The sequence below is a fragment of the Taudactylus pleione genome, unplaced genomic scaffold (assembly GCF_031769625.1).
Source record: "Taudactylus pleione unplaced genomic scaffold, aTauple2 ptg002172l, whole genome shotgun sequence".
Classification (NCBI taxonomy): domain Eukaryota; kingdom Metazoa; phylum Chordata; class Amphibia; order Anura; family Myobatrachidae; genus Taudactylus; species Taudactylus pleione.
In genome coordinates this window covers 106,994-120,578 of record NW_028286566.1, presented here as the reverse complement: position 1 = coordinate 120,578, position 13,585 = coordinate 106,994, and the positions used below count along the sequence as shown (strand labels likewise).

Genomic DNA, 13,585 nt, shown 5'->3' with positions numbered 1-13,585 from the left:
TACTTCCCCCCAGAGAGGGGGTCCGCAAAGACACACCATACTTCCCTAAACTCCCGAAATGGCTGGGAGGCTCCCGAAAATCGGGTGAATCGCATCATCTTAGCCCCACCCATGCTATACAATGAATGTTTTCTCTGCACTATATAGCGGGGGACGAGGTTACACCCCCTGTACCGCCCGCTTTCCCAGCCGCCACACCCTCTTTCTGCAGACCTGGCTGCCCACCTCCTGGAAGAGACACAAGGGCCACCACCTCTCTTAAATTGACCCTGCAGGGGTTCCCGACATGCTACCGCTCGACTCATCTTTCTCTGCCTCCCCTCTCTTACAAGTCCTCCACTGGCTCCCCTTCCCCTTCAGAACCCAATTCAAGGTTCATCACACTCGCTTACAAAGCCCTCACACTCTCTTCTAACATTTACATCTCTGGCCTCATCTCTTTTCACACTCCCGTCCGCCCACTACGTTCAACTAATGCGCGCCGCCTCTCATGCCAACTGATTACTTCCTCCCACTCCCGCCTCCAAGATTTTGCCCGCGCTGCTCCCGACCTTTGGAACTCTCTCCCTCTCCCCATCAGACTCTCCACCTCTCTACAATCCTTCAAACGGGCTGTCAAGACCCACTATATCATCAAGGCTTTCCAGCTCCTGTCCTAACTTGCTACTACATGCTCCCTCCTCCCTGTCTTTCCCATCTGTATCATGTCAGTCCGTCTGCCCCTCCCCTTGAGAATGTAAGCTCTTGCGAGCAGGGCCCTCTACCCTCTTGTGCTTCTCCTTACTTTAGTTTCATCTACTTCTTACCCACCACTAGGACACCTAACACTTGGTGCTTACGCTCTGTTGCTTATTTGGGTGTTATGGCCACCAATGTATCAATGTATATTATCCATGTCCTTGTCCTTCATTGTATTGTACTGTAAGTCACTTTTTTGGTTATGTACCTTGTAAGGCGCTGCGGAACACTTGTGGCGCCATATAAATAAACTATAACATACCTCCCAACATTTGAATGTTGTAAGGAGGGACAGGTCGCGCGCGGCCAAAAAGGGGGCGTGACCTAAGCAAAAGGGGTGGGGCCTATTGAAAACGGGACGGAGCCTCGCGGCTTCCCCTGTTTTCGTCACTTTGGGAGCATGCCCGCAGCCCCCAGGCAGTCCGTTCAGACGAGAACAGATGCCGTGCGGCATGCCCGCAGGAGGGACAGTCCCAGAAAAACGTGACTGTCCCGCTGAATGCGGGCATGGGAGGTATGCGATAATAATAATAATTATGCTACATGTGAGGCGCATGGGCTTCACTACCATGGGTGCAACGGGTGCAGCTGCTGCGGGGCCCAGAGCTGAGGGGGGCCATCGTCCTAGTTAAAGTTACTTTTGCTATGGGGCCTTCAAATCTCTAGTTAGGGCCCCAGGTGTGATGTGATGATGTATAGGCTATAGCCTATGTACTTGTGAGCTGGGCACATCAAACATGTATGAGTGTGAAAAGGAGGGTTGCTCACTCTTCCGGGGGGCCGGGAGCGCCACAAGATTTTTCGGAGAGTAGGCAACTATGGGTTGGATACACAATAAGCCAAAACCAGTATGTCGACGCATTATGAACGCGCCGACTGTCCGGTAGCGACATTCTGAATCTGTACTTTTCATACCACCCCCATATTTTTATTGATATTTATTGTTTTGGCTACCATTATTATTCCTATTAACTAGCCCCCCTGAGAGTGAGGGAAGGAATGAGCCCAGCACTGACACTATATATAATTGGAGCTTGGGACCCAGCCAGGGGGGGGCGGGCAGGTGTGTGACACGTGACTGCAGGCCCCTCCCCCCCACGAGCTGATACACTGAGCTGTTTACAGTCAGAGGGATGATAGCGGCACCAGGTGGCACAGTCCCCGCGTTTCCGGCTTGCTGTGTTGCTAGGATACCGGGCGGGCCGACAAGAGACAGGCCGTGAGGTTCGCGCCGCCATCTTTGGTGCTGGCAGAAGATCCCGGGACCCCGTGCGATGATGGGGGCACGCGGGCACAGAGCCCATCCGTGTATGTAGTCTCGGCGAGACCCGGTATGTGCCGCCGCTCTGTATCTGTCCGGGTCACTCCGCGAAGGAGATTTAGACACTACCCAGGCGCCAGTGGAGAGCGCCATGTTGTGTGGGGCAGGGCCGGGGGGCGGGTCCTGTGTGACGGGTACTCGCTGCGTCTCGCAGATCAATCAGTGACGAAGGCGCTGGCCCAGGTGTACTACAGACATGGACGGGGAGAAGGAGTCCCTGAGGAGGCAGATCCACCTGCTACAGGGTGAGTCAGGGACACATGGGTCACAGGGTGAGAGAGAGGTTCACAGGGTGAGAGAGAGGGACACATGGGTCACAGGGTGAGAGAGAGGGTCACAGGGTGAGAGAGAGGGACACATGGGTCACACGGTGAGAGAGAGGGTCACAGGGTGAGAGAGAGGGACACATGGGTCACAGGGTGAGAGAGAGGGTCACAGGGTGAGAGAGAGGGACACATGGGTCACAGGGTGAGAGAGAGGGTCACAGGGTGAGAGAGAGGGACACATGGGTCACAGGGTGAGAGAGGGTCACAGGGTGAGAGAGAGGGACACATGGGTCACAAGGTGAGAGAAGGGGGACAACATGGGTGACAGGGTAAAGAACGAGGACACGGGTGACAGGGTGAGAGAGAGGGACACATGGGTGACAGGGTGAGAGAGAGGGACACATGGGTGACAGGGTGAGAGAGAGACGCATGGGTCACAAGGTGAGAGAGGGGGAACAACATGGGTCAAAGGGTGAGAGCGAGGGTCACAGGGCGAGAGTGAGGGAACAGCATGGGTCACAGTGAGTGACAGAAAGGGAGTCACGGGTGACGGTAAGAGACAGGGGGACACACGGGTTAAAGGGCCACATAGGTGACAGGGTGAGAGATAGAGGGCCACACGGATGACAGGATGAGACAGATGGAGACACTGGTCACGGGGTATGAGAGAGGGACACATGAGAGATAGGGTGAGAGAGAGAGAGGGGCACATGGGTCACGGTGAGAGGAACACATGAGTCATAGGGCAAGAAAGACGGTTGACAGAGCGAGAGAGAGACACACAGGTGACGGAGAGGAAGGGACACACGAGTTACAGAGTGACAGAGAGGGACGGGCCACAGGGTGACAGGGGGACAGAGAGGAACACACAGGTGACGGATAGGAACGGACACACGAGTTACAGAGTGACAGAGAGGGACGGGCCACAGGGTGACAGGGGGACAGAGAGGGACACACAGGTGACGGAGAGGAAGGGACACACGAGTTACAGAGTGACAGAGAGGGACGGGCCACAGGGGGACAGAGAGGGACACACAGGTGACTCAGTGAGATAATGTGACAGGGACCACAGGATGTGTGAGAGTGGTAAGGCCCACAGGGTAACAGTGTGTTCCACAGGGTGACAGCCTGAGAAAGTGTGAGAGTGGCCACAGGGTGACAGGGAGGGACAGGGGCCACAAAATCTGACAAGCTCTAGAGCGTAGGGGGCCACAGAGTGAGGGTGGTGGCAAAAGAATGAGTGAGGACTACAATGATAACAAGTAGGTGCCGCAGAGCGGGATAATGGAGGCCTCAAGGACAAAGTGTACAGGACGGGCAAGATGGTGAAGGCGTAAAGTAAAAAAGTGGAGGGAGTGACAGAGAGAGTATGGGCCACAGGATGAGCGAGAGGGAGCCACAACTCCACAGCGAGGACACATGGGCTAAAGGGAAAGGCCACAAGCTGAGAGGAAGATGGTCTGTGGGGTTAGAGAGTGAGGACCCCCAGGGTGTATAGAGAGAGAGGGAGGGGGCTCAGGGTTAGTGTAAGTGTTCAGAGACAGGGGGCCCAGGGAGGGTTGGTGAGGCCGGGGTCCGCAGGCTACAAGTGGTTAGTCAGTATTAATGTACACACAAAGTAGATGAGCTGCAGAGCGAATGCGCGATCTGATCACCAGCTGTGATTCACATAGAAACCTTTTTTACTCTTCGAATCTTTTTAGATTGACCAAATAAGAGTCCAGTTATCATCTAGAAATGACCACTTCTTCCACATCCTGTATTCCTGTGATATTGTTATTGCAGTGTGTCTATGTATGGATGGAAGATTGGGACAGGTGTATTGGGACAGGCTATTGCTGCCCCTCTATACTAGCGGAATGGGATTTTATCGTTACTGCTGGTCAGTAATCTTTACGTTTGCATTTTGAAATAACGTTAGTACTACATTATATTATCCCTGGTTTGTCAGTACTGTGTAATGACAGAATAACTGCTTCCCGCTCTATGAATGGGACGGGTATATGGGGGTGCTGTATTGATGGGACAGGTATATGGGGGTGCTGTATGGATGGGACAGGTATATGGGGGTGCTGTATGGATGGGACAGGTATATGGGGGTGCTGTATGGATGGGACAGGTATATGGGGTTGCGCTATGGATGGGACAGGTATATGGGGGTTGTTGTATGGATGGGACAGGTATGTAGGGGTTGCTGTATGGATGGGACAGGTATATGGGGGTGCTGTATGGATGGGACAGGTATGTGGGGGTACTGCATGGATGGGACAGGTATATGGAGGTGCTGTATGGATGGGACAGGTATATGGAGGTGCTGTATGGATGGGACAGGTATATGGAGGTGCTGTATGGATGGGACAGGTATATGGAGGTGCTGTATGGATGGGACAGGTATATGGAGGAGCTGCATGGATGGGACAGGTATATATTTATTTTAATGCTTTCTCCACAGATCTTATTAATAGTCACAAGAAAATCCATGGGAATGCACCAGCCTGTTTACCAGCAGCAAATACAAGATGGAGGAACCCAGCACAGCCTGAGCATAAGTCACATGGGGAGGCTTCGAGGGGTCACCAGCAGCTGCAGCAACAACCAAGTCAGCAGGGCAGCAGCTGGCGAAAGAAGTATTCACTGGTGAATCGGACTCAGAATGAGGGGGAACGCACCAGCACTACAACCGCAGCTATGTCAGCCAAAGATCCCAATCAGCTTGCACAGAAAATTCAGGTGGCCGTTAACGTCTCAAAGGCAGAAAAATTGGGGAGACAGAAAGTGTTTTTAAACCTGTCACTCGTCAGCAAAGATGAAACAGTTTCTATAGGAAAATGCCAGACTGTAGGGAATAAAGACGTTCCGAGGCAGCTGAAAGTAGCGCCAGACACTGCAATGCCATCCACCTCCACGCTGCAGGGGACCAGGCCCGATGCCCCTCTGCGGACCACTACTGAGAGGGCTTACAAGGCTCCCGCACAGCAGAAAATGACATGGACGGCCACCAATAAATTAATGACATCTCAGGGAACGTCATTTTCTCAGTCATCGTCGGAGAGACCTCTTCTTCCTCTCCCCCACCCCGATGCAGACAATTCTCCTCCAAATCTCAGTGCAGGCCCTTCAAAGAGGCGACATTTTGTACCTGATTCACCCAAAAACACTTTGAGAACTGAGACACCTGGTAAAATTCTCAAAGGTCAGAGGACTAAATATACCTGGGTGGCCGATCCTCCCAAAGCGTGCCCGGCTGGCAGGAAAGTCAGCCCAGGTGCAAAGAGATCTTTAAGTGGTGAATCGGCGACCGTTAAATCTCCAGTTGCCGTAACAGCAGCGAAAGGGAAGAAGAGCGGCACCAAGTGTTTAGCACCCAAAAGCCGCTATAAGTGGAAAGCGGAGCCTAGGTCTTCCTCCCCCGCGGCTCCGGTCACGCCTAACCAGTGTGCCATTAACAGACTTGCTCTGAGGGCGAGCCCACACACGCCCTATGCCAAGGCTTCCCATTCACCCGGGATCGGGGCAACGGGCACATGCAGGGACTCTGCACATTCTGGCTACAAAATAAAGAGTCGGACGAAGATCGTCAGGAGAAGAAGCAATTCAAGGTATGACCTCTCAAAGGTGGCTTGTAAGGAATGGCTGCTGATAGTGCCCGAAGGGGTTTAAGCTGGGTACACACTAGATGATATGTCGTCCCATCCCCCGCATCGGAGCAACATATCAGGTACATTGTCTAGTGTGTCCCCATGATATGCACCCTCCCACAGGTCGTTAGCGACATCCCCCATTGTCCCTAATGCAGGGCCAACGGTGGAGGTTGCTAACTAGGCCTTCTATGCCGTCGCTAACTAGTCGACACCCCCGCCCCCCGTCAGACACATCATCGGCAAGTATGTATGCACTTTCCGCGTACTGGGTCCCGTCGTGCTGGGTATACCTCGTCTGACGTGTACCCAGCTTTACTGTGATCTGATAGATGCAGCTGGTTGCTCGTAGGGCAGTTGCGAGTGTTGTTGGTGAATGCGATGGTTCGCCAATGGTGGCGCGTCTATAATCACCGGCGGTGTTACACCGTGCAGCAACGCTGAAAGTGGGAGTTTCGGTGCTTGTGCTCTCAGGTGCATGTTAGCAATTTGGTATTATTGCTGCCGCGGCTCTGCAGGCAGATGCACATTGGTAAAGTTTAGTGAAGGTGTGTAGTGGAATTACAGCTTATGCTGCAGTGTACATACACCGAGATCTGTCTGATGGTGCCAGTGTGCGCTGGTAATGGGTATGAGAGATAGTGGCGGTGCAGTGTACATACACCGAGATCTGTCTGATGGTGCCAGTGTGCGCTGGTAATGGGTATGAAACCAAGTGTAATTATGTGCAATTCTGAACTGGCCCAATGTGTTTATTTGTATTTCATTTAGCAGCAATGATTTCTGCTGACAAACAGTCCACTCTGATGCCCACCTATGGGTGTCATGGTGTGGATCACTGCTACAAGCTTTGCGTCCCCTAGTTGCTGCACACCATCCGCTGAGTAATATAAACACACACAAAATAAGCAGCGTCCCCCCTCCTCCTATAACTAGCCTCAGAGATTGGTAGCCTTGACTTCATTCCATTGCAGCAGGGAGCAGCCTGGTGCGAGTCAAATCCATAGGGGCTATGTAGCCACTGCAGCGGCTTAGTGTGAGAGAGATCCCAGGAGCTATGTAGCCAATGCAGCGGCTTAGTGCGAGGGAGATCCCAGGAGCTGTGTAGCCAGTGCACCAGCTTAGTGTGAGAGAGATCCCAGGAGCTATGTAGCCAGTGCACCAGCTTAGTGTGAGGGATATCCCAGGAGCTATATAGCCAGTGCACCAGCTTAGTGTGAGAGAGATCCCAGGAGCTATGTAGCCAGTGCACCAGCTTAGTGTGAGGGTTATCCCAGGAGCTATGTAGCCAATGCACCAGCTTAGTGTGAGGGTTATCCCAGGAGCTATATGGCCAGTGCACCGGCTTAGTGCGTGGGATATCCCTGGAGCTGTGTAGCCAGTGCACCGGCTAAGTGTGAGGGAGATCCCAGGAGCTGTGTAGCCAATGCACCAGCTTAGTGTGAGGGAGATCCCAAGAGCTGTGTAGCCAATGCACCAGCTTAGTGTGAGAGAGATCCCAGGAGCTGTGTAGCCAGTGCACCAGCTTAGTGTGAGTAATATCCCAGGAGCTGTGTACCCAGTGCACCAGCTTAGTGTGAGGGAGATCCCAGGAGCTATGTAGCCATGCACCAGCTTAGTGTGAGTGATATCCCAGGAGCTATGTAGCCAGTTCACCAGCTTAGTGTGAGGGAGATCCCAAGAGCTGTGTAGCCAGTGCACCGGCTTAGTGTGAGGGATATCCCAGGAGCCATGTAGCCAGTGCACCAGCTTAGTGTGAGGGATATCCCAGGAGCTATGTAGCCAGTTCGCCAGCTTAGTGTGGGGGTGTGGCCGGAGGCCGACCACACTTGATTAAAATGGCTGCCAAGGCATTGAGGGGATTAACCCTCATGCCATTGTGCCATTTTTAAAAGGACAGTGTAAAAGCACACTGCACATGGTTTATAATAAACTGTATTAAAGTATATATGTATTGCTGTAATGCACTGCAGCTGATCTGCAATGCATTAGTGAATGAAGCAACGTATATTTAATAGGCTATGCACTATATGGTTTAAATGTATATTTTGTAGAGAAAATGCACTTATAAGGAATGTATAAGTTGTTTTGTTTTAGAAGGCTGTAACATTTAAGTCAAAAGGCCTGAGACTATCTCGTGTGTGTGTGTGCGTGCGCATTTCTGGGGGAAATATTTGTTGTTTCATGATTGTTGCAGAAACAAGATGCTAATTGTCATTCCCTTAGTAGGAGGTCTGATGAATAGGGTGACTGAAAGTTCTCTGTGTAAAGGTGTGAATGGTGTCATATAGCCAAACCCTTCATGTACAGAACTTCCTTTGAAAAGACAATCTGTTTTTAAGAACCTTTTGGATGTCACTGAATGTGTTAAGGTTGGAAATGCCAAACTGATTGATAAAGATGAATGTAATTTACCATTTCCTGTGAAATGTTATATCAACATTTTAGGTGACAGTATAATGTATGATAAATCAGTTTGTGTTGGTGGATTAGGAAGGAGGATATTGAGTGACTCCTTTGAAATGTAATATGTTGTTAATTTATGTTTTCTGAGATAGCCTGATTGGCTAGAAGGAACACAGGGTGGATTTGCCCCCCTGTGATGATGTGTGTAAGAATGACATAAAAGGAGGGACTGTGAGCCCTGTGTGTGTGCAACCCGGTAACTTCTTTGAGGAGAAGAGCTGCTGATAAGATTCCTGTATGTGGGACATCTTTGAAAATCTTTGTGGAGAATTGCTGTTTGATTTCTGTGTGATATTCCCCTTCAGACGGAAGGGAAGGTCTTCTTTAAGACTTTGAGCAAATAAACACCGTTTGCCTTTACTTCAATTGACTCAATCCTGCGACCAACAGAATTGCGCCAAAACGCTATTCCGTTCTCCTGCTGTTCTTGGTAAGAGCTCCGTGTCTCCAAGTTAAAGCCCTCTGCCAAGCTACCGTGCAGATCTGGTCCATTGCGAGGGATCAGGTGGGAACAGCCGACACCAAACAGGAGGTGTGTCCGCAGTTAGTCAAACGCATACGCAGCAGAAGCGGTTCCAGGTGCCGACGTAGGAGCCTGATTGTAGAGTTTGGTGGTGGCAGCATCGTTAAACGCCCACGGCGCAGTGGGCGGAGTCAGTGACAGGCGGTCACTGACGGTGAGTGGGAGTCCAAAAGCGCTAACCCGTGACCAGTGACGGCCTAGGCGAAAGGCGTCCGGTCACAGAGGGAGATCCAGGAGCTATTTAGCCAGTGCACCAGCTTAGTGTGAGGGAGATCCCAGGAGCTATGTAGCCAGTGCACCAGCTTAGTGTGAGGGAGATCCCAGGAGCTATATAGCCAGTGCGCCGGCTAAGTGTGAGGGAGATCTCAGGAGCTATGTAGCCAATGCACCAGCTTAGTGTGAGGGAGATCCCAAGAGCTGTGTAGCCAATGCACCAGCTTAGTGTGAGAGAGATCCCAGGAGCTGTGTAGCCAGTGCACCAGCTTAGTGTGAGTCATATCCCAGGAGCTGTGTACCCAGTGCACCAGCTTAGTGTGAGTGATATCCCAGGAGCTATGTAGCCATGCACCAGCTTAGTGTGAGTGATATCCCAGGAGCTGTGTAGCCAGTGCACCAGCTTAGTGCGAGAGAGATCCCAGGAACTGTGTAGCCAATGCACCAGCTTAGTGTGAGGGATATCCCAGGAGCTATGTAGCAAATGCACCAGCTTAGAGCGAGGGAAATCCCAGGAGCTATGTAGCCAAAGGCGTTTGTTACCATGTCTTTTTGGGTATAAAAGGTTAAACTTTATATTGATGAATTGATAACTGGTGTTTAATCCAATTTAGAAAACCCCTCCCTTCCTCGTGTGTGTGTGTGTGTGTGTGTGTGTGTGTGTGTTTTATCATTAATGACCACCACCCTGGAGAAACCTTCTGCTGGACAACAAAAACATTGGGAGTTCTATGGTCCGCTTGGGCCTGACAAACGCTTCATGTTGCCTTGAGATCGGTTATAATTGGTAGAACTGAACCCACTGATCTGAAAGTGATTTCCTTTGTAAGCAAAACTCAAGTCTTCAACTTTCTTCCAGAGAAGGGTCCTCTGATGAGACTGTGACAGTCTCGCCCTCAGTCCATCAGAGAGTGTGCCCATCTATGAGTACAGAGAGACAGCAGCCAATGAAATCTCTGTTCTTGGAAAAACAGCTTTTGTTCCGTTGAATCTCTTAGCAGATGTTTTGGGAAAGTAGCGAGTTCTCTCCATGTACAAGGAATGTCCAGGTTCAGTTCATTACAAACATTATCTAGTATACTAGTAAAGTGGGCGACCTCCCCTCCCGGCCAAGTGGGCGGCCTCCTTTAAGCAGAATATTGTCAATGTTTTGAAAAGAAAATGCTTGCTACATGCTGATGCCCCATTGTCTTCGTCGGTTTCCAGGTCCCCAGTGGAGAAGAAGTCCTCTCCTCTAGCCCCTCTCACTATGAAGAGCCATTACAGCCTCCGGAGGAGGACTTCACCCAGAGTTAAGTCTCCAGCTACGGTGAAACGGAACTTACCCCGGGGGTTGGTGCACATATCCAAACACCGCCTGCGGAGGCTCCCTCCCAGCAAGCAACTATCTCCAGGCACCAGAGAAGGTAAGCAGAGATCATTATACATCGTTTCGCATCCCTCTCATTATCTGTGCTCTGCTGCGTACAGAATTTCCCCCCAGTCTCTTGTCCACGGTAATCCGGTGCAGACGGTCAGATGTGACCCGGTGTTTCCTGCTCCTTGTCAATGATTCTGCCTGTTCTCGCCAGTAATCGAATCAGCCAGTTAGTCTCATTAATGATCCGGTACGGTATAATTGTTGTGGTTGCATGCCGAGGATTTAATGTCCATGAAAGAATCTTAGATATTATATGTAGCCTTTTATATCCTGACTTTTATGTGATGTCATTAGAGAAATGAGTGCGCCAGGAGAGCGTGCGCAGACTAATTCTGTGGCCAGAGACTGGCCACACGTGGGTAAAATATCCACTGTGGCACTGAAAGGGTTAACTCCCGTGCTGCAGCACCATATGGCCACTTGTGTAGCAATGTATATTATCCATGTCCTTGTCCTATATTGTACTGTACTGTAAGTCGCTTGTCAAATTATTTGTTTATGTACTATGTAAGGCGCTGCGGAAAACTTGTGGCGCTATATAAATAAAGGATGATAATAATAATAATGTTTGAAATATACAGGTGTTAGGCACCCATTGTAAATGTATAGCTGGCACTGGTTGTCGAGTGTTAAATGTATTTTTAATGTGTTTTTGCCATGGCCCGGACCCTCTCTGGCGGCCGTGGCAATGCGCTGCAGCGGGAGAGTGTGTGTAGAGTGTGGCTGCATGCTGGGGGACGCAGAGCCAGCTCACCGGACCCCCAGCGCTGTGGCCAGGTAATTAGGAGAGCCCCAGCATTCCCAGACTGCATGGCTAAGGGAGCCCTGAACGTACTGCAGAGCGGCTCCCAGTACCACCAGCACTGAGAGAGTTAAAGTCCCAGCGTGGACACCGTTTAAAATCACAAACACTGCACATGGTTTATAATAAACTGTATTATATATATATACACATACAGTATATAGAGTGGTAGAGCACTGCATTGCTGTATAAAGCAGAGTATATTTAATATATTCCGTATTTCTGAATATTTGGACATGGGAAAGTCAACCTGTATGTGTTTTAAATGCACTTATAGGAATATGGTTTAAGAGTATATTATTGTAATGGGGATTGCCATCCTGACATAGGAAGTGATATGTTAATTATCCTGACCTGCTGTAGTGGTCAAACCCTTTGTGTAACGAAGCTTTCATTTGAAGTGCACTTCAGGTGAAACCCGGATGGAAGTTTTCTGTGTGAAGGTGTGGAGTGGGTCAAATTGGCAAAACTCTGGCCCTGATTCAGAGCCGGTCGCACTGACAGAGCGCTCGCTCTGAATCAGGGCCGGTCTTTTTTTTTTTTTTTTTTGTAGAACTGCCTCCTGGCCGCTCTCATAGCTGTGGTGTGGGTGACCACCCACAGCGATAGCGAGCGGCCAGGAAGATGGTCGCGATGGACAAGACCATCGCAACCATCGGGCTTGCGACGAGACCCTTGTGGTAGGGTCTCGTTGCCGCAAGCCCCAGAGAGCTTTCGGCTCAAACAGAGCCGGAATCTCTCCACTGACATTACTTGTGGCCGCCCCCAGACGGTAGGCGTTCTCATGGGAACACCTCAGTCTGGGCAGCCACCCCCCCGGCCCGCCCACCAAAGGGAGCATGCTGTCACTCAACATTGACAGCAGGCCCCCTTTGCTACGAGACCCGGAGCGACGGTTTGCCCGGGTCTTGCGCATGCGCACCACGGAGCCGGCTCCGTCGTGTGCATGCGCTCTGGGCCACCATCGACCTGGTTGCGAGCGCTCAGCGCTTGCGACCGGGTCTGAATCAGGCCCTCTGTTTCCAGCACTTTGAAATAGCTCTTATGTTGCATCCACACGGTCAGGTTTTGTTAAAGCTATGAACGATAACGAATGTAAAAATCGTTCATAACGTTGACATGTAGGGCATGCATCGACCACGGATGCGCGTTCCCGCATGTCGGATAACGATATCTGACATTGACTGTGTTTGCAGACAGATTTGGACGATTTCATTCATTTTAATACTGTCAGAAATCGTTCATCGTTCATGAAATAGTTCAAATCGTTGATGAAATCGTTCGTTATCGTTGAACGATAGCGATGATCTGACAAATCTGACCGTGTGTATGCACCATTAGGTGTGTCTGTGCTGTTGGGGAAAAAACAATTGGTTTTCCATGATTTCCTGCCTCCATTGCAGGAAGACGAATGCTAATACTATTGCTGGTTATCCTACATAGATATTTTGTCTGTGTGATAAATGTATCAAGCGATGAAAGTAAATGACGAGTTCCTGTGGGATGTGAGTTGTAATTACATTTGGGGTAGATGGTCTGATTGGTATACAAGACCAACTGTGGGAGGATTCACTATGCTGTGTTGTGTTTTGACTATATATACAGGGCATGCGAGCCGGGTTGTGAGTATATCTTTTGAACATCAAGACTGCTATAACTTCTGTATGCTGTACCCCCTTGAAGCTGAGGGGAAGGGGCTTTTTCAAGACTGTTGAGCAATCAACATCTTTGCCTTACAACTGCATCTGAATCCTGCGACCAACAGAATTGCGCAAAACGCTATTCCGTTCTCCGGCTGTATATGGTAAACCAGCCTTTGCCCCCTGTGTTGCCTATATGGTGTGTGTATGTATATATGTGTGTGTGTGTGTGTGTATGTATATATATATATATATATATATATATATATATATATATTTATTATTATTATTCTGAAACTGCAAGGAAGCTGTATACAAAGTGCAAAGAAGTTGTCATATATCCATGATGGTGGCACTCAGGAAATAAGACAGACTCGCAGGGTGAGCAACCGTTTCAATGCTGTATTGGGTAGTGCATTTTCTTCAGGGTATACCCTGACGAAAATGCACTCCCCAATACAGCATTGAAACGTTGGTTACTCACCCTGCGAGTCTGTCCTTTTGTGTATATATATTCTCTCACTCGGGAAGGAATTAATAACTGGTTACTATTTATCA

The 13,585-nt window shown here is 50.0% G+C and overlaps 1 protein-coding gene across 1 annotated transcript in view; it reads left to right on the top strand.

Moving 5' to 3' along the window:
- The first annotated feature begins 2,150 nt into the window (after nt 1-2,150).
- The window catches only part of LOC148433686 (zinc finger CCCH domain-containing protein 3-like), an 80,321-nt gene continuing 68,886 nt past the window's right edge, over nt 2,151-13,585 (top strand). The window contains exons 1-3 of the mRNA XM_088465835.1: nt 2,151-2,304; nt 4,778-5,924; nt 10,372-10,571. Coding sequence (XP_088321961.1) covers nt 2,256-2,304; nt 4,778-5,924; nt 10,372-10,571 — 1,396 coding nt within the window. The 5' untranslated portion in view covers nt 2,151-2,255. The remainder of the gene's footprint in view (nt 2,305-4,777; nt 5,925-10,371; nt 10,572-13,585) is intronic.